Consider the following 21,867-nt stretch of genomic DNA (forward strand, 5'->3'; position numbering starts at 1 on the left):
GTAAATTGTTCAAGTGTGTAATTACCCTCACTATTAAAAACTTACCTTATTTCCAGTCTGAATTTGTCTAGTTTCAATTTCCAGCCATTGGATCTTGTTTGTCTGCTAGATTAAAGAGACCATTATCAAATATTTGTTCTCCAGGTAGGTACTTGCAGACTGTGACCAAGGTACTCCTTAGCCTTTTCTTTGTTAAGTTAAATAGATTGAGCTGTTTGAGTTTATCACTCTAAGGCATGTTTTCCAATCCTTTAATGATTCTTCGGCTCTTCTCTGAACCCTCTCCAATTCATCAACATGTTTCTTGAAGTGTGGACACCAAAACAGGACACAATATTCCAACAATGCTGGCACGAGAGCTAAATATAGATGTAAAAATAACCTCGCTACTCCTACTTGAGATTCCGGTGTTTATGCACCCAAGGATCAAAGGATCCTTCCCCAATTCAATAGTCTCTTTTGGGCTGTAACATAATAAAATCACTATGGGTAGCCTAACTTTAATTATTGTGAAAATTTTATTTTCTGCTTTTGCATTCAAAATACTATTCTATCCAGGCATTCCTACCATAACATACAGAACTATCCCTATTCCTCCAAATCCTCTCCAGCATTTAGGACTTCCTTTTTTTATATTTTCTTTAGCTTAAATGGAGTGAGGTATCATTGATAAAGTATTCTGCAATAATTGTCCTTAAGGGTTACACAATTAGATGAAGTTTTGACCTCTCTCAGGATATTTTCCCATTGTTGCAAAGTTATATCCGTTTTTACATCTTTTTCCATTAAGGTAGTCTTGCTTTCCAGGTCCATCAGTAACAATTCATTGTACCATACAGAGATCTGGCCCTCTAAGGTGGTCTTTCCTGTAATTAGTGTTTCTATCCTCTTGAGATATGAGCTTCTTACATGGGCTTTGATATAATGCTCTAGTTGCAATAAGTCAAACTGTTATAATTAATATTCCTTGTCAGTTTTTTGATCATATTAATTTCCATAGTTTATCATTACAGAATACCCAGCCCGTGGTTGTATACACTTTTTCCTGACATACAGTATACATTGGATTTGATAACTCTGGTTAAAATTCTGGATTGTTTCTGATGGGTGTAAACAGGGAGAGGAAGAGGCTACTTCTTATCTGTGTCAGATTCCATATCCAAAGTGATGTTATGTATTGTTTCCCTGTTGTGTATGTCTTAATTTTTGAGGTACAAAAATCAATACACTACATTTATATTTAAAATCCTGTTTGAGTTCCATCCAATGTACTAGGCTGATAGTGATTTTAATTGAGCTACCCAATAATAGTTTAGTAAATTTGGTACTACCAATCCCCCTTGCAGATCTTTTCTACTAAGAGTTCTCATTTAAAGTTTGGAGTTTACTGTCCCACACAAAGTTAATAAATTTGTTTGAATTGCCTCCAGTTATTTTTGGTATCCATACTGGTAGGGCCTGAAATAGCAAATGAAGTTTTGGTAACTAATTCATTTTTACTGCTGCTTTATGGCCAAGCTAAGCCAAATGTAGTTTTTTCCAAATCCAGCAAATCGTTTTTCAGTAATATGAGTAAAATGATTTTCAATTAGCCAAGTGAGATTAAGAGAAATATTGACTCCTCAATACTTTATTTGTTTGGATCATAAAACCGCAAATGTATCTTGTATCTTTTAAATAATAGATTCTTCCCCCCCGGTATAATATTTCAGATTTAGTATAACTAATTCCATAGCCTCATATCACTGAATTCATTAATTTCTTATGGAACATAAATCCTAGATTGTACTGCATATCACACCATTCTATGTTCCATCTGATTAGTTTGAATAAAATACTAGAAGAGAGCAATGTTCGATTTTGGAAGATCCTGTACTTCTAACAAAAGAAGCTGCAAAGCTTAAGGCAACTATTCACTTAAAAATAATGAAATCTTTCATTTTGATAACTTAACAAGTATGTTCATTGCTTGCTAATTTCACTATTTGCAGATAAGTCTTAATTCTACATAACTGAATGTCACTATATGTGATCACCTACTACAGTTGCTTTTCCAAAATATCAATACTCAGTATACTGAAAGAGTTCAGTTTGTGTCTCCTAGCTCTGTACATTTAAAGTAGCATTGAAAACTAGACTATAGTTTTGTTTTTACCATCTGTTACAACTTTTGTATGTTGCTTTATTGCACATAATACAAATAAAAGTAACTAAAATCATATCATTTCATGTTTTAAAATACCAATTTCTAATTTCAACAAAGAGTGAACAAAAAAGAGGAATTGAGGACAACCTTGTCTGGTGGTTCTTCATAGATGAAAGTCTTTGGCGTATACCTCATTAATTTTTATTCTAGTGGAGAGAGAGAGTAATTTATCCAAGTGTTTATATTGCCCATTGTTGGTAGTCATGTTTTTAGGAAAGATCACTCTACTTTCTCAAAGGCCTTCTTAGCACGTAGTGATACCAGTAAATCTTTTTGTAAATTCTGTACATAAATATTTGTATCCTCCTAGTGCCTAGAAGCTCTAGTGATGGACCAGGACCCCATTGTGCTAGGTGCTGTACAAACACAGAACAAAAAGATGGTCACTGCCTGTAGTGGGTTAGCAGTAGCTCCTCCCTCTCTAGGTCAGTGGGAGGCCACTCCGCCTCACTAGTCGCAGGGCGTTGTGCCCAGGTGGGGGAATTGCTGAGTCACTCTCGGCTTGTAGCTCTGGGCAGTAGTCCAGGTAGAGCGATAAGCTGTAATCAGGGCAGTGAAGGGTCAGTGGCTTGGACCTGTACTCAGGGGCGAGCAGCAAAGAGACAGTAAGTAAGCCGAGCCCTTAATTGGGCTGGGCCAGTACAGAGTATGGGGCTTGGGCCTGCACTCAGGGCCGAGCCACAAACGAACAGTCCAGAGCCCGGGGCCCGTAGTCAGGGCTGGGCAAAAAGTCCTCTGGGCTGAGGCCGGGGTAGAGCACCCAAACTCAGTCCAGGGGAGCTCAGGTGGGAGTAGAGCCTAGTGCCCTCACTCGGTGGACTATAGGCGGATGCAGGGTCGTCCTTAAGATTTATGGGGCCCTATGCAGTATTATTAAACTGGTGCCCCTATGCCTGACAGCAACCTGGCTCGCAACCTGGGGGGAGGGACGAGGCAGCAAAGGATACCGAGCCGCCCATCCCGCCTCATGATGAGGGAGAGTCACAGTTCCCTGCAGAGACCCCTGTACCCTCCCCCTCATGCAGAATGTGCAGCACCAACGCATTCAGCTCTGTGAATATGGCCCCTGCCTGAGGAGACTGCAGCGTGAGCTGGGTGTGTGGGAGCTGACCTGCTCTCACCTGCTGTCATGGGCGGTGGGTGAAGCTGCTGCTTAGGGAGACTAGCTCCCCAGCAGCCCACTTCTTCTGCCTGTGGCCCCTCCTATACTCCACCCCAGGCCCCACCCTCTTCCCACTGTCTCCCTCCTCTCTGCTCACCCCCTTCCAGCCAAATCCCTGAACCCAAATGAAGCAAATGACATGGGGCGGGGGAAGAGAAGAAAACCACACACCACTCTTCTGCAAATTCTTTCTAAAGAATATGGAGCATGTTTTCCACTTCATGCCAGTTAGTGAAGACTGGGTATGCAGAAGGTACCTAATTAAGAGCACTAAACATGGGAATAAAAAAGGTCAGTCACAGGTTTTTTGATACCCTGAAGTTCGTCAGATTTGCAAAAACTTTGTAGCAAGGGCAAGTCAGCTGTCTTGCTGACTACAGCATTAAATATTACGGAATACATGATGCAGCTCTTCCCTGTTTTACGTTTTCTTAATCAGTATTTCTAAGCTGATTTTATATTTTAAAAGTAATCATTCCAGAGTACTACATATTTAACTCACTGAAACAGACATTTTAAATCAGTCAGAGGTTTAGTGTTCATAGCTTTTAGAAAAAAGGAACACTAATTTCTTTGTGTGATCTCCATAACAGTAGACATGTTTATGAAATTTCACCAACTTTAAAAAATGTTTCCAAAGATTTTAGGCATAACAAAGCATTTGATATCTTACTAAGGTACTGATTTTGTTGGAGGGTTCTCTTAAAATTAGTTCATCAAATAGTCAGAGGTAAAGACAGCTGGACAAATGAGTTTCCCTATCTGGAAGGAAAGGGGTGTTGTCCCTTTAAGGGCTCTCTCCAACAGGGGAGTGAAGAGAGAAAGGGATGGACAGAAAGACTTTGGAAGCAAGTTTTTTGTACTACAGTAATTAAAATTAAAGTGTATTTTAGATAAGGGTGGTCTTTTGAAGGATTTATTTAAAAACTATGTCTGAAGATCCAAGCATTTAAGGCTAAAGATGAATACTCAGATTGTGCTTCTAAAAATCTATGCAAGGATTTTTTTAGAGATGTAATCTTATAATATTCACCAACACACAAATGAAATATTTTTAAAGCAAATTTTAAACTAAGGTCCTGTAGACTAACATGTTCTGAGTAAATATTACAGTAATGCACAACTATTTGTCAGTAAATTCAGAAACTGACAGCATGTACCTGGGCGTTGGCAAATGCCTGTTAAATGGCTTCATTACCACATGAATGCCTCTTTAACAGTTTCAATATTGTGCTAATAGGTCTGGCAGGCTGAAAAGCTTTTTCACTTTTAAGAGTAACAGCCGTGTTAGTCTGTATTCGCAAAAAGAAAAGGAGGACTTGTGGCACCTTAGAGACTAACCAATTTATTTGAGCATGAGCTTTCATGAGCTACAGCTCACTTCATCGGATGCATGCTGTGGAAATCACACAAGACATCTTATACACAGACACCATGAAATAATGCCTCCTCCCACCCCACTCTCCTGCTGGTAATAGCTTATCTAAAGTGATCATCAAGTTGGGCCATTTCCAGCACAAATCCAGGTTCTCTCACCCTCCGCCCTCCCACAAACAAACTCACTCTCTTGCTGGTAATAGCCCATCCAAAGTGACCACTGTCTTCACAATGCATATGATAATCAATGTGGGCCATTTCCAGCACAAATCCAGGTTCTCACTCCCCCACCCCCATACTCACACAAACTCACTCTCCTGCTGGTAATAGCTCATCCGAAGTGACCACTCCCCCTACAATGTGCATGATAACCTGGATTTGTGCTGGAAATGGCCCACCTTGATTATCATGCACATTGTAGGGGGAGTGGTCACTTCGGATGAGCTATTACCAGCAGGAGAGTGAGTTTGTGTGAGTATGGGGGTGGGGGAGTGAGAACCTGGATTTGTGCTGGAAATGGCCCACTTTGATTTTCATGCAGGTTGTAGGGAGAGTGGTCACTTTGGATAGGCTATTACCAGCAGGAGAGAGTTTGTGTGTGTGGTTTTTGAAGGGGGGTGAGAGAACCTGGATTTCTGCAGGAAATGGCCCACATTGATTATCATATGCATTGTGAAGACAGTGGTCACTTTGGATGGGCTATTACCAGCAAGAGAGTGAGTTTGTTTGTGGGAGGGCGGAGGGTGAGAAAACCTGGATTTGTGCTGGAAATGGCCCAACTTGATGATCACTTTAGATAAGCTATTACCAGCAGGAGAGTGGGGTGGGAGGAGGCATTGTTTCATGGTGTCTGTGTATAAAATGTCTTGTGCGATTTCCACAGCATGCATCCAATGAAGTGAGCTGTAGCTCACGAAAGCTCATGCTCAAATAAATTGGTTAGTCTCTAAGGTGCCACAAGTCCTCCTTTTCTTTTCACTTTTAAGTTACTCGATCCCTGGAGGAAGGCTCACCAGGCTGCAGGAAGGGTCAGAACAGGGATAGGAAGAGGCAGGGGGTGGACACTAAGACCTTGGGGTGCCCCAAATTTTCAGGTGCTCTATGCAGCTGTGTACACCTAAGGACAGCAGTTAGGTGGCAGGGGTGATGCAGGCCTACCCAACTCCACCACATCCCAGCCCAGGGCCCTAACAGTGGTGGAGGAGTCTGCCGCTGGGTATCCTCCTGCAACATACTGACTGGGTTGCAGGCCAGCTCTCAACCTGACGGTTGTCTAGTTCCCCCAGGCGACTTCCTATCTCCCCATTGGGGCATACCTGGGTCTATAAGGGGATCTCTGCATTGTCCAGGTAGAAGGCCAGTAGTTGTCCCGGCAACTCCTCCTTGGCATGGTAAGCGTGTGGCTTGGGCAGCATTGGCCAGTCCTCAGTGCCGCAGGGGTCCATGGCAATCTCCCAGTTTGGGAGCAGGCTGGAGACATCTGGCTCCTTCAGCAGCTGCAGCCCAACTGAGCTTGCAGACCCACCTTTTGTACTTCCTGTCCAGTCCACTGACTTCTGGTGGGCGGAGTGAGCACAGCCTCACTCCATGCACCAGGGATCTGCAAGTGGCCCCACCCCCTCTGGGTCAGTGGGAGGCCACTCCACCTCACTACCCCGCCCCAGACAGCTTACCATTTAAGTGTGAATTATTCTTTTGACTTGTCTAATGTCCATGTGGCACAATTTAAAGAGGTAACAAACAAAAGAGATGGGCCTAGAATAGAATAGGCAGCGCTGAGGATGTGTAAAAGAAAGCACCTGCAAGGAGGCTGGATTCACGACTTACCATGTCTCACTCCAAGCCACAGAGACTGAAATCCCCTCTCACCACTATGGTGGAAGTACACTGATAAGGACACTGTGTGTGTCAGGGGGAAGTTTGCCATAATGCTACCCTGGCAGCACCAGTAGTCTGGATAAATGAAGGACATGAGCCTCCAGAACTGCCATCCTGGCATCTTTTACTACATTTACTTTAATAAATAAAATACTTATGCTAAACAACTTGTTCCTCCAGATCTGAAGAAGAGCTCTGCATACTTGAAAGCTTGTTTCTTTCACCAACAGAAGTTGGTCCAATAGAAGATATTACCTCACCCACCTTGTCTCTTTAAAAAAAGATAATATATTTAGTGCATAATAATATAATGTTACACTTTTAAAAACACTTGCCTGTGGTTTTCTTGAACAGCACTTTAGATATACTACTAACTTCTACAGCACCGCAGGTGTGCATGCCTTTTCATAGACAAAAGCCCCAAGGAGCTCAAATCTGGAGCCCTTACTTCACAGGAATTACTTAGGTGGCACCGGATTGGATGCTATGTTGGACACAAAACAACAATGGATGTTATTGGGTGGTAGAAGGCTGCAAGAATTAGTGTTACAAAAAGAGATTATACATTCCTCAGAGCTGGGGCTTTATCTTTATTATGCCTGTAGCAAGGCAATGACTCACCAGCACAGCACCACCTGCTGGTTGTCTCAGGAATTAGCTCTTTCCAGCCTTCAGAGCACCCTCTGCAGGCTAGTGTCTCAACTGCCACTGGCATCCATGTCCCTCCCAGACCCCTGTGCACTTTACCCACACTCTGGGTCTCCCCTCCCTGGGGAACCCCCAACCCTCTAAACTCACCTTGCCTCAATGGCAACTGCCAGTCATCATCTAACCCCCACTCACTGGGGCAGACTGCAGTGTAATGACCACTCATCATTGGCAAGCGGTTAGGACCAGCTGCCCCTGCCTATTCCCAGGCTGCCCCTCGACAGCCCCAGTACCTTTCTGGGGTTTTACCAAGGCCTGCAGGCTGGGGGTTTACCAGGCTGGAGCTCCCCAGTACTGTTTCACCTCAGGTACCTTGCTCCCAGGCAGCTAACCCTTCTCACTCCAGAACTAGAATGAGGCTCCTCCAGTTTCTGGCCCACAGCCCTCTTATAAGGGCCAGCTGTGGCCTGATTGGGGTGTGGCCCCAGCTGTGGCTGCTTCCCCTAATCAGGTTAGCTGTTTCCAGCGCAGCCCTCTCCAGGGCTGCTTTTACTATTGGCTCTGCAGGAGTGGGGCAGTTGCCCCACTACAATGCCCAACACAATGGATATCTGATCCTCAGAGGGCCTCAGTACAAATAAATAATAACAATGAAAGGACACAAGTTAAACTATTGTATGTCTCCACCTAGTCACTTCTATTTGGTGTGTCTTTTGAGTTGTTTATAAAGGGTTTAGAGACATTTTTTTCTTTCTTTGCCCCCTTCTCCTCCTTTTAAAAAACAAAGTCAGCAAATGACTCATTTGAACAAGCAAAGTCTGGCAAAAGGGCCTGGGTCTTAGGTCGGGAGGTTGGGGCTGGAGGCAAACTGAGTGGAGTGAGTGAGATGCCCTGTCACCTGCCCCAGCTGGCAGTCATCCTCTTACATACATCTCTGGCTGGACAGCTAAACTGTGGATTCCATGTCAAGCTTTAATATTGAATGAGAAGGGACAAAATTACAGCTCAATAACCAGTCAGTAAAGGAAAGTAAGAAGTCAGAGGAAAAGGCAGCAAAGAGGTAACAGTGAAAAAAGAGAAAGATAAATAGTAAGATTACTTTTCCCTCCACTTATCAGCCAGGATTGGGTGTGGTGACATTATTCTTCTTGGCTCTTGTATCATTTTATTTCCCCCATAGGGTAGTTTTCCAATCTCTCTTTCTCCCTAATTGTAAAATAAATTATGAATTGGGGATGAGAGAGGCTGTATCACATCCACTGGGATCTGATTACAAGTCTTGCTCCTGAGTGACAGCTCAATCCTAGTGTACAGTGGCATTCAAACCATTTCTCCTCCGCCTTACTCCAAGTACACAACTAAGTACTCTCAGACTAATAGCAAAGGCAGCACGCAGGCTGAGAGAAAGCTACCCGGGAAGGAAAAGTTTAAAGTAACTGGCATAGTTTTGGTTTGAGGGTTAACAAAAGGACTAGGACATAGGGGGTGAGAGGATCTGATTGCCAGTGACTGGTAATTTCAGAAATCAGGGAGAGGGAAGATGCAGGTCACCAGAATCAGTAAACGACTAGTGTGAGAGAACAAATAGCCCTCCATAAACTTGGGCTTCCAGCTTATTGGAGAGTTTGCTCCAAAAGATGCCAAGCCATTGGGTGTCCAGGCACCTCCAACTGCTCAAGTGAGAACATCCATACACCAGGGACAGCTTCCAAGTAAGTATAATGCAGTGGAGGGATGCACATAGATTTGGGGCTGGGGAAGAAAGTACCTGAAACATTTTTAAGGGGACCCTGGGATTCAGTGAAGGGAGAAAAAGGTTCTCTCTGCAGTGTCTTGTGGGGTGTTGCATATGCATTAAGTTTACATTCACAGAATGAAGCAGATCAATTTCATTCCAGACCAGAATGAGATGTCTGAGGGCAGCCTGTCTGTGGAATCCCTGTTGCTTGCTGACCAATCCAACAGCCCAGCAGAGGAAAAGACAAGAGCAGACAGCTCTGACACAGACCTAGAGATTGAAGGTGAGCATTTGCTGGCCACACTTCCAACTAAACCCTTTCCTTCACAGTCAGTGCAGCACCTATTAACAAGAGATTAATATAAGAAGTGGAGTCCCTGAGCAGGGACCAAGGACACTGCCCTAGTAGGAATCCCAGCACCCTTCCCGTTTTCCAGCAGTTTGGGTAAGAAAAGGGTGGACTTCTCACCAAGGCCTCTGTCTCCAAACCATGCTGGTAGAGCCCCTCTTATCTTTAGTATCATTCTCTAGCTAATGGGTTTAGCCCTTTAGCTAGTAAATGTCTGGTTAATCAAACTCTGCTCACATTTTTATATATGGCAAAGATATCTGGAGCCTAGGATCGGCACTTTGTTAATGTACTATAAATTGAAAGGAGAAAGAAAGAAAATTAAAAACCAGAAGAATCGAAGTAAAAGGAGATGTTTGGGAGAGTCCTCAAATATAACTGGCAAAAGTACTTTAACTAGAGTGGAGTTTGTGCTGAGGTTAAACCATTGCATAAATGTAGCAATACAACCTCTAAATACTGGGTTTGATGAAGAAAGTCCAAATGACAGGTTTTTACAGAAAGGCAGCCATCAGCTGTCCTGGTCTGTTCTACTGCAGCTGTGTCAGCAACTTCCAGTGGCCAAGATGATGAGAACACAGAGTTTCTTTCTGCCATTTGTAAGCCAATGTGCTGCGGGTTGACCAGCTTCCTCTGGCACTATCTGCCATAGGCTTCAGTTACGATAAATAAAATAAGGCTTACTTGCCTGATGTCAGAAGTGCTTGTTTAGACCTGGAATGATTTAGTCACATTCCAGGTTTCTGAATTTAGATATGAGAAACCAAACAGTCAAACATAGAAGAAGTTGGTACAGGATAAGTTGTCCCAGAAACAGATGTCTTTAAGAGCAGAGATCTTATTCTTATCCTGTGGAATTCCATTTCCCTCAGCTTAGCTCAACAAGGCAAAATTAGACATAGGTCAGCCACAAAATGCCAAGCCCATGAATCTGGCGTGGCCTGTTGACTGAAAGGTTGAATTTGACTCATGAATCTGAAAACATGTGGAGTGAGGGTCTCATGAACACAAAAAGCACAAGTGACTTCTTGGCTCCCTGCAAGCCTGGCAACTCTTGAGCTGTCCCAGTCTCCCCCATCATCACAGTTGAGGGGGAGAGAATGTTTCACATTATCCTAATCTCTCCTTCCATCAAATTGCAAGGCCAGCGCTGAGCAAAAGGGAGAAATGCACAGAGATTCTTACTAGCTTGACTGTTCGGTAGTGGGGGGGGTTCTTGGCTCATGTCTTCTAGCCCTTCCTCATGAGGTAACCTATGGACCCCAGCAAGGAATCAACCAGTTCCCTCTGCAGGTGAAGAAATAGCTGCAGTGATGGGGGGGAAGAGAGATGGGACACTGAGTACACTGCTCACAAGCCTCCTTTGTTTCTGTAGATACCGAGAGGTCCTTTGCAACCATAAAGGGTGCAGAGCTATATTTAGAGGCTTGCAAACTGGTGGGAGTGGTACCTGTCTCCTACTTCATTCGGAACATAGAGGAGCCTTACATGAACCTGAACCATCATGGTCTAGGACCCAAGGGTGCCAAAGCCATTGCCATCACACTGGTGGTGAGTACCTGATCAAGGATGGAAGTAGTGTCAACTCAAAGCCAACAGGCATACTGGGCCTCTCCAAATTTTGGAGGGTATTATTTAGTGTGGGAGGGAGGGGTGGGTAAATCTACTTTATCCTTGTAGGAGCCCTGAGAAACCCCACCATTTCTAACCCTCTACACAGAACATAAGAACCACCATACTGGGTCAGACCAATGGTCCATTTAGCCCAGTATCCTGTCTTCCTACAGAGGCCAATGCCAAGTGTGTAAGAGGGAATGAACAGAACAGGCAATCATCAAGTGATCCATCCCCTGTCATCCACTCCCAGCTTCTGGCAATCAGAGGCTAGGGACACTCAGAGCATGATGTTGCATTTCTGACCATCCTCGCTAATAGCCTTTGATGGACCTATCCTCCATGAACTTATCTAAATCTTTTTTGAACCTATTATAGTTTTGGTCTTTACAACATCCCCTGACAATGAGTTCCACAGGTTGACTGTGTGTTGTGTAGAGAAGTACTTTCTTTTGTTTGTTTTAAACCAGCTCCCTATTAATTTCATTGGGTGACCCCTGAAATTTCTTGTGTTATGTGAAGGAATAAATAACATTTCTTTATTCACTTTCTCCACACCCGTCATGATTTTATAGGCCTCAACCATATCCCCTCTTAGTCATCTCTTTTCCAAGCTGAAAAGTCCCAGTCTTTTTAATCCCCATATGGCAGCTGTTCCATACCCCTAATCATTTTTGTTGCCCTTCTCTGTACCTTTTCCAATTCTAATATATATTTGTTGAGATGGGGCAACCAGATCTACATGCAGTATTCAAGATGTGAGCTTACCATGGATTTATATAGTGGCATTATGATGTTTTCAGTCTTATTATCTATTCCTTTCCTAATGGTTCCTAACATTCTGTTAGCTCTTTTGATTGCTGCTGCATTTTGAGCAGATGTTTTCAAAGAACTATCCACAATGACTTCAAAATCTCTTTCTTGAGTGGTAATAGCTAATTTTTAGAGCCCATCATTTTGTATGTATAGTTGGGATTATGTTTTCCAATGTGCATTACTTTGTATTTATCAACACTGAATTTCATCTGCCATTTTGTTACCCAGTCGGCCAGTTTTGTGAGATCCCTTTGTAGTTCTGCTTTAGACTTAACTATCTTGAGTAATTTTGTACCATCTGTAAATTTTGCCCCCTCACAGTTTACCCCTTTTCCCAGATCATTTATAAATATGTTGAACAGTACTTGTCCCAATACAGGCCCCTGGGGGACATCACTACTTACATCTTTCCATTCTGAAAACTGACCATTTATTACTACCATTTGTTTCGTATTGTTTAACCAGTTACTGATCCACAAGAGGACCTTCCCTCTGATCCCATGACATCTTACTGTGCTTAAGAGCCTTTGGTGAGGGTACTTGTCAAAGGTTTTCTGAAAGTCTAAGTACACTATACCCACTGGATCACCCTTGACTGCATGTTTGCTGACCCCCTCAAAGAATTCTAATAGATTGATGAGACATGATTTCCCTTTACAAAAGCCATGTTGACTCTTCCCCAACAACTCGTGTTCATCTATGTATCTGATCATTCTGTTCTTTATTATAGTTTTAACCAGTTTTCCTGGTACTGAAGTTAGGCTTATTGGCCTGTAATTGCCAGGATTGCCTCTGGAGACTTTTTTAAAAATTGGTGTGCAGTTAGCTATCCTCCAGTCATCTGGTACAGAACATGATTTAAGTGATAGGTTACATATTACAGTTAGTAGTTCTGCAATTTCATATTGGAGTTCCTTCAGAACTCTTGGGTGAATACCATCTGGCCCTGGTGACTTATTACTGTTTAATTTATCAATTTAATTTATCAAAGCTGTTGCAGCCACTAAGCTTCCAATCAAAAAAAGGAACCTCTTTGCTGACTGTAGAAGGGTCCTACAGGCCCCCTCAGGGCCTGATTTTCCAGCACTCCTACCCCCTACAAGCCCAGGAAGTAAGACAGCAAGATTGATACCCCAACCCTGGCTCTCTGCTAACCACTGGGCAGACCCAGGGAGCCTAAGATTGAGACTGGGAATTGAACCTGATTCTCCTATAACAGCAGTGCAGAGCATGAATCACTTGGCAGCTACACCACTTAACCAAGTCTCTTTCATGTCCCAACACCCTCAGCCCCAGCTCTGCCCTTTTTCACTGACCACAGTTATGTTAGGCACAGTTTCTGCAGTGCCTTATATGGGAGGTATACGGGGACTGTGTAAATTACACCGAGGACATTGCCCATTTCACTAACATTCCAGCAATTCTCTGTCTCTCTCTGTCTTGTTTGGGCTGTTTTAGTCCAACACAACCATCACTCATCTGGAGCTGGAAGATAACTGGATCCTGGCTGAAGGAGTCACGTGTCTGGTACAGATGCTACGAGAGAACTGCTACATTCAAGAGCTGGTATCCAATTTTCCTCCTAGTTCTAACACACTGGAACATGGCAACATAGGAGACATACAAGCTCCCACCATTTGTCATCTCATCCAGTATCCTTCCTTACTGGGTCAGACTATTGATCTTTCAGGTCTCGTAATCCCACCTTGTTCTATACCAAATCGTACCGTGCATTTTTAATATAAAACAATAGTATCTGCCTCAGATTTTCTGCATAAAATATCTGAGGAAATTTTGAATTTTCTGAGTTTCAAGAAAATCAGTTAATTAGTTTCCAAGTTCTAATTACCTCCTCACAAAAAAATTCACATTCTGAATGTCATAATTTTTGTGCCCTTCTAGTTTAAAAAGTACAAGCCGCAGAAAAACAAAATAGTGAGAGCATGATGGGCTCCCCAGAGCTATGGAATTATTTAGTTAATTTGCAGGAACACACAAAATGACTACCTTCTTTCTCATAAACAAATCCTTCTACAGTATGGTTAGCCAATGGAGAAAATGTTCTGTATCGGAGATTTTCATGCTCCAACAGGGTGTGTGGAAGCCCTTCTGAACAGGTTAAGAGAGGAATACAAAATTACTTTTTTATATATGCTCTGAGTAATGTTTCCTGTATCCAAAATTGGAGGCATATGGAATGGATTTTGTAAGGCCTTGGGCTTTGTGCGGCATCAAAGATCTTTGACAAAGTAACTGCTGGTTCATTGAAGACCAAGACCTCAGTGAAGTTGTTGGCTCTGGAGTTTTGCTCCTATTACAAAGGTGCTGGGGTTGCACATACAAGTATCAGAATAGAAGGAAACCTCTGGTTTTAATTACTGTCTAAGAGTGACCCTGCCTGACTAGTGCCTCTGTCCTGCTGGTCTTGGATTCTCTTAGGCTTTCTTGCACATTCAGCCACAAACAACACTAAAAGCAGCTCCATTCTGGGGGGTTTTCTTTTCATATACTTGATACTTCCCTTTCAGAACATCTCCAATAACCACATAGGCACAGAAGGAGCGGAAGCCATCTCCAGGATGTTCCTGGATAATATTTCTTGTCTCCGGGCTGTTCAGCTCTCAGGTGGGTCCATGCATTCTAGGAAGAGGGCGGGGGAGGAGTTTGATATGATATTTTTCACTTCTATAACTCTTCTCATCCTGAAAGCACATTATAGACTATGGGCCAGATTCTGCTCTCATGTATATGTACTCTGGTGTAAATGCAGAGTAACTGCACTGAAGTCTAGATTTACACTTATATTTATACCAAGATAAGGATCTCTAAAATACAGCCACCTCTGAGCAATTTAGGTGCGGCCCTCAGGCAATGTCTGAGTGATCTGTGGATCCCAAGACAACACTAGAAAGGAGGTCAAAAGAAGAGAAAGTGGGGAGGTAACCTCTTTCAACCCTATTTGTTCTTCACCATTATGGGATGCCATTCCAGCCAGCCCAGAAGATTCTCCCAGACACAGTGCAATGTCACAAAGGAGACCTTTGGGCTCTGTTAACACATGCTTTTCCTCTGCAGGAAACAACTTTAGGGAGGAAACTGCCCAGTACTTCGCCGAGGCACTACTGGTGAGTAACCTGGCAGCAGCAGAGCCCTGGGCCACCCCCTCCCCAGCAGCCATGTTGCGGAGCCCTGGGTCACCCCACCCCCAGCAGCAGCAGCAGCAGGGCCCCAGGCCGTCCCACCCCAGCAGCAGCATGACCCCAGAGCGCTCTCCCCCCCGGCCCCCGGAGCAGCAGCATCCCCTGGAACCTCCCCCACAACAGCAGTGTCTGCGGGAGCGCCCCCCTTCCCCAGCACCTAAGATTTAGTTATGGGGTATTTTTAATAAAAATCATGGACAGGTCACAGGCCATGACTTTTTGGTTATTGCCCGTGACCTGTCCATGACTTTTACTAAAAATAGCTATGACAAAATTGTAGCCTTAATTAAGGGCTCTCCCCATTTTAAAGTCCTTACTTACTTGGTTTGATTCCCACCTTTTAGTACCCAGATGATTTCCTGACATAATTCTGAGGAGTGCTTGTCACTTGCTTTAGAAAGGAGACAGGCTCAGAGGACATGGAGAAGTGTGTACAAGGTTAATGTTTTCTCAGGACAGCTGTTGGGTTCTGGCTAGGAGATGAACCCTCTGGAGTGTGTAACAGGAGTACAGAAGGGCATTTTGGGAATGCAAAGTTTTCAAGAAACATAAGTGGTCTGATTTAAATCACTTTGAAAGTCACAAGTGAAAAGAAGTTTAGTGCCTTTCTCAATTTAGTCTCTATCACAAAAACCATAACACAATTTGGCTTCGCTGGACGTTTCTGTCCAGGATCTGCATTTGTAACATGAAGTGCTATAGGTCAGGAATGAGGCACATTGGTAGAGGTGGAATATGGGGACCGAACTGGAATAGCAGGGGTGTGCTGCAGAACAGGACTAGGTCCATGAACAGAGCTGTGAGAGTGAAGTTTGAACAGCATTTGTTGTTACTGGGCCTAGCTACATAAAGTCCTTTTGACTCCTCTGTTTCATGAGGAAAAAATACCATATTAAAAGACTGACAAACCTGCTTTGTTCTGGGAATCATAATTTCTGTCTCTGTGCTGACAAACTGCTGTGCACTAGAATAGCTGAAAGCCTATATTTCATTCTCTTCTGGGGTCTTAAGATGGCAGCTGACTGCAGCTGGATGGAAGATCTGATTCTCTCTGTACCATTTCTCTCCATAGGGCAATTACCGAGTGAAGGAGCTGGACCTCAGCCACAATGAGTTCTCTGAGAAGGGAGGAGAGCATCTGGGACAGATGTTGGGTAACTCCACTCATTACTTCCACAGAGCCAGCTGGGCGGTCAGTACAGGCACCCTTTCCCTTAGAGACCTCTGGGGGCCAGCCCTGATGCAGAAGTGAATCCACCACTTTTCTTACATTTTACAGCAAGAAGGTTGTGGGGCCTGATGGCTACTGTAAAGGACTGGGAGCCAGGGCTTTAACCTTCCTGGTTGGGCCATTGATTCACCCTTAATTCCATATCACTTTGGGTGACTCTCTCAACTTCCTTGGGGCTGAGACTTCTCAATCTGCCAAAATCCAAATCTCAGGTGCTAATAGTATCACAGGGAAAGACCTTTACAAGTCTCTCTTTCTCTTAGCATTTCTGCCTATCACAATGGCCCCTTGGCAGCAAATGTATGCTTTTTAACCACACAGTGCTCTCTTAAACTATACTGAAATCCTTTCTTTGGTCCAAATAACACTTTCATTTTCCTGATTCAGTGTTTCCACCATCATGGATTTACTGTTAAGATCAGCCCAGGTCTTTAGAAGACCGATAAATTCAGTCCTGCAATGAGTGACAAGGGACTGTGTTTGTGCTTCAGTTAATCCAGTGGGAAAACGGGGTCTAAAGATAAACAGGGGCCCTCACAGAGCAAGCAGAGGCCCCAGCTTTCATGTGGAAATAAATTTCTTTACTTCCAGCTCCACTGAGGCACAAAATGAAAAGATCTTTGCAAAAACATTTTTTTTTTAAATTGGGCAAACCTGCCAGGGTGCTGAGATCCAAACTGCTGTCCATGGAGAATCATCATAAAATCAGATAGGAATATGTTGGCAGCCAGCCTCTTGCCCCAATCAGAGGTCATTTTCCAACACTGTAGCAGGCCTCCTCTCTCACTAATGGATTCACACACAGCACTAATGGATTCACACACATCCTACCCTGAGTAAAATTGCCACCATGTGCCATGCTTTGCAGCTGGACTGGCACAGGCACACATACAGCTGTGCACATCTGACACAAAGGGTTGAATTTCTATTTGCTTGCTAATCAGCTGCAGGCAGAGTGCATCTTGCTTTTTTGTGTATGTAGAAAGTAGAATCCCACCCATCTGTTACAGAAAGTGAGCATCCACTGGTATTAACCATCTCCCTTCCCTCACCCCTCCAGTGTAATATGCTCTTTGCATAAGCCAGAGAACTGTGTTCTTCTGCCTCCTCGAGTTGAAAATTACATCTCCAGCTCAAAGTGGAGACGTACCCAGCATCACCAACATATTCTCTGCTCTTCAGATTCTCTGGTGAGCATGGAGACTCTGGCTAGAGTTAAAACAGAGGCAGGTTTCACCTGCTGCAAGTCAGTTCATGTTGTTGATGGATCTGTAGCAACCCTTTGTCTTGGTCTCTTAGCAATGGTTTGGTGGAGGAATCTGGGCTCTGGAACTTAAGCTGCTCTTCAGGGCATCTCTGCTTTTCCGATCAGGTTGATAGCCCTCAGAATGTTGCTAAGCCTGCCCTGCTCAAGAAGCATCTGGAGCATAGGCTATTTCACGCTCTCCCCTTGTACAGGGCACCCTTGGGCCTCACAAGACCAGCTACCAACTCAGAGAATTCCACTGCACTCTGTCACCGTTCAGGGCAACTGCACCTGTATTTCCCCTCAGAGGTCCAACAGGCCTCTCCCAGGCCTCCAGCTCCCCAGCTGTTGCCTTTCCTGTATCCCACTACATTTTGACCGAGGTACTTCCAGGTAGAGACAGGCTGCCCAAGCACACTTGTTTGCTTTCTCTTCAGAGATGGTTAACGGTGTGACTGCCCAGAGCTATAAGTTACCATACAGTTCTGTCTGAGCAAACCTATTTGATTCTTAAGGTCAAAGCGTTACAGACAGAACATTAAAAACAATAAAAGAACCTACACGCATGCTAATAATTTTATCAGAGATCACCCGAACCCTTACATGGGCTCTGGCAGGAGTAATTCTTCAGTCTCCATCAGGGGTTTCTTGTGGTTTCAAATTCATCACAGCTTCAGCTCATAACAAGCACAGTCATAACATATTTAGTCCACCCTTTATACAGTTCAGAGGTCTTTGATCTGGAATTTACGGGAACAGGTAATTAGTAGACAATGGCTTTTCCTCTCCAGACAGGGCTCAAAAGGGTGGATTCCAAATAGGTGATTTGCATTCCCCTTAATGCCAGGTACTTCCTAGGAAATCCACTCTACATGTATTATTCCAAAAAGCCCTTTGAAATTCCTAATCCTTTCCATAGAGGGCATTAGTCAGTCTCCTTAGAGAAGTTACATACAATTTCCCACTAACACATACGCAACTGCACATTTAATATAATGGACCACAAAGGTATTGAACCTAATTTAGTAAGGTTTAATTTAAATCAATAAAGTTCATTCATGACATTGCAGGAAATTGTCAGTCTGTCACACACACCTTACAAGAGGAGTATTTGGTGCTCAGGCCACTATCAGATTCCCACTGGAGGAAGGGGCAGTGATCCCTGGTATCACTATCATGTATCAGTGACGGGGGTGTTATTAGTGGGGATGGCAGCAGTAGTGTCAAGTGTTGAATCAATATGGAGGGTAGCAGCAGCAGGTTGTTTCTCTAATATAGGATGTGTTATTATTCCTTTAAGATCCCTAATAGTATCTGTAGCCTGTTTCTGCAGTCTGTGTCTAGTGTCTTGGGAGGTGGGGAAATGTAGAGTCTTTTGTATGAATATATTTGCATGTATTTGTGCATGTATCTGTATGCAGCTCTGTGTATAGTAACTGCAAGTTCGTGTGTGTGTGGGTGACTGAGAGAGAGAGACTGTGTGAGTCTGTGAGCATGCTTACCATGTGTGTCTAGCTATATTATTTATCTATATGTGTTCATTTGTAGTATGTATTGTATGGTGTGTGCCTGGGATTATCTCGTGTCTCCCCACTCCTTCGATAACATGAATCTCTAGTGCCTTTTAAAATGCATTTCTGTTCATTCTCCTTCTTCAGCTAACATCTCTTTTCCTCTTCCTCAGCCAACAATGAAGCACTGGAGTTTCTGAACCTGAGCTGGAACCACTTGCAGATGAAGGGGGCTGTGGCATTGGGTGCTGGTCTCAGAGTAAGCCTCCCTCCTGAATAATGATAAGCCTGACCCTGATTGTTAGCTGAGCTTGGAAGGTTGGCATGTCCTGGCTGAAGCACTGGTCTGCCCTTGCTCTGCTAATGGTTCTTTTATATCGTCACTAGCCATTCAACTTCTTGTGTTTGCCAATAACCTGTGCCCCTCTAATTTTACAGAGGGGTCAACTTTCGGCAACACTCAAAACCAAGCAACAGAGAAACAACAGATACTCCCATCCATACCCTCCTCTGACAAAGGGGTCTTCTTCCATGACACATACTCATCTAGGCTTCTCACCTGTCAAGCTTTAGTTTACTTTAGATTCATCTGCTTCAGAGATCCCAATTTGGGCAGAGGCACAGATTCCCCTCCCTACCCACACTCTCAAACATCACCCATCTCTGAGCCAAAGTCTGTCTGATGATGATGTAATGGCTAACATGATTCATGAAAGACTGTTCGGGCACAGCACCTCCCTCTCCAATGTACGGCTTCATGGGTGCTGCTTGGCCTTTTCATAATCACCTATTTTCAGAGTAGCATGTAAAGGACTGTGCACTCTAGCGTAAAGGGCACCCCTGAGAGAAATCCCTTAGTGGGGAGTCTCTGTGGCACTGGTAATAATAGGGCAGTACTGAGAGGAAGCTCACATCACTGAAGTCTGGGCTGGATTTGGTAGCTCACACAAAGTAGTCCTAGAGGGCACTGACAGTCAGTGCTGGGAGGAAGTTCACACCAGTGGGCTGTGGGCTGGCCCTGGTTAGCTCACACAGGTTCCGTCCCACTCAGCACTGCTAGTAAGAATTTTGCATCACTGTGCTCAGAGCTGGCATTGGCAGGTCACATCTGTGAGGAAACTCACACTGCTGGAGCCCCAGCTGGCATTTGCTAGGTCCTGCTGTGAGGCCGCTGACATGGGTGGAATCCTATCTGGCAAATACAACAGTGAAGAAGCAGGCAGAGCTCTTAAGTCCCCAGTTGGTTCACTGCCTCAGTCATGAAAGGGGGCTTCACAAGAGGAATAGATTGATGCATCAGCTGGATTTGCAATGGCTGTGATGCCAGTGGTGATCACCTCTCTTCTCTCTCTGGAGGTCAATGGAACACTGAAGATACTTGACCTCTCATGGAATGGCTTTGGGAATGAGGGGGCTCTGGCCCTTGGAGAAGCTCTCAAACTCAACAACGTTCTGGTCCAGCTGGACATCAGTAGCAACCATATCAACAATGAAGGGGCTGGGAAGCTGGCCAGGGGGTTAGAGGACAATGGAAATCTCAAAATCCTGAAGGTAAAGACAAAGGCTTTTTGGGCAAGGAGTAAGGGAAGGGAGTGGAAAACCCTTAGCCAGGGGGGTGAGGAAAACTCTGATATGAGCTGCCTAAACTGAAACGGAGAGTAAATCGTTTTATGCTAAGCCAGAGGCAGGCAAAGGAGGAGAAGAAGGAGGTGACCAGAATGTATTCCTGTAGTTGGCTTTGCAGAGTTTAATGGGAACGTGACAAGATGGACAGATAATGAAGATAAACTTGTTGAAAGGGCACAGCTGGGCCATGACCCTCCTAAAGTCTAGACTGACAGGGAAAGAGAGACACCCACACCCATTGCCAGGAAGTGAAATTCTCCTCCTAATCTGTTTCCATTTGTCTTCCACCACAGCTGTCTCATAATCCCCTAACTGTAGAGGGTGCCGTTGCGCTTGTCACATCCATCAGGAAGAATCCAAAATCCAAGATGGAAGAGATCAACATCTCAGTAAGATGGAGTTAGGGTTGGTAGAATCCCAAAATATATACATTAGAACTTTTTGGACCCACCTGAATTCTAGTGCTAAACCCTTTCAGAACCCTTTGAGGTCTGTCTTCTGGGTTACCTGTATCAGTTCAGCTCCAGCCACTAATGACAAAAAGTTACTATTTAACAGCTCTTCAATGGCATGAGTGGAAGTTGTGATGTCTCAGTCTAGTTCCTGGTAGATAGTTATCCATATCACCATCACAGTTAGCAGTAATTGGCCATCTTGACTAGAATCTCAGAAAAGAGGACAAAGCATGAGTTTGCCATCGAGGCTAAACTCCTTTCTCATGCTACAATATGACCTTCCAGGGCAGTATAGTAGAATATGTGCCCAGGTACTATGGTGATTGCTGTGTAGAAACGGGGGTTTCAAGTTCCTGAGTAACTTTTTTATTCCAAAAATTAGTAACATATTATAGCCATACCAAGAAATGATAGGACAAATCTTAATCATTGCCTCTCTTCATGCCCAATGTGACGCTCACTATTTTAGGGTCATACATGCTTCTTTGCCAGATCTTAGGAGATACCACAATTAAAGAGAAGCAAAATAAGCACTATGAGTATTTTATTATTAAATAAAGAAAAAAAATAAAAATAAAACAGAACACAAACAAGCAATAACAATCATTACTTCAGTTACAATCTCTTCTGCATGCCTCTCTGTGAAGAGCTTTTTTACTTCAAGGGTGGGTCCTCTTCTAATGGAGCTACTCTTCTTTAGGTAAGATAAGACCAAACAATATTATTCCCCAAATCAGTAATGAGTCCTGTCTAAGTATATCACAGGTAACTAAAACTGTTTATAGATGGACAAAAGAATTTCATTCAAGG

General features: G+C 43.8%; 1 protein-coding gene across 1 annotated transcript in view; it reads left to right on the plus strand.

Moving 5' to 3' along the window:
• The first annotated feature begins 8,783 nt into the window (after positions 1–8,783).
• The window catches only part of LRRC74A (leucine rich repeat containing 74A), a 38,562-nt gene continuing 25,478 nt past the window's right edge, over positions 8,784–21,867 (plus strand). Inside the window, 10 exon segments of the mRNA XM_037898614.2 lie at positions 8,784–8,983; positions 9,170–9,292; positions 10,734–10,909; positions 13,247–13,354; positions 14,317–14,413; positions 14,864–14,913; positions 16,061–16,142; positions 19,150–19,235; positions 20,333–20,527; positions 20,896–20,991. Coding sequence (XP_037754542.2) covers positions 9,181–9,292; positions 10,734–10,909; positions 13,247–13,354; positions 14,317–14,413; positions 14,864–14,913; positions 16,061–16,142; positions 19,150–19,235; positions 20,333–20,527; positions 20,896–20,991 — 1,002 coding nt within the window. The 5' untranslated portion in view covers positions 8,784–8,983; positions 9,170–9,180.

This window comes from Chelonia mydas, chromosome 6 (assembly GCF_015237465.2).
Source record: "Chelonia mydas isolate rCheMyd1 chromosome 6, rCheMyd1.pri.v2, whole genome shotgun sequence".
In the NCBI taxonomy this organism is placed as follows: Eukaryota; Metazoa; Chordata; order Testudines; family Cheloniidae; genus Chelonia; species Chelonia mydas.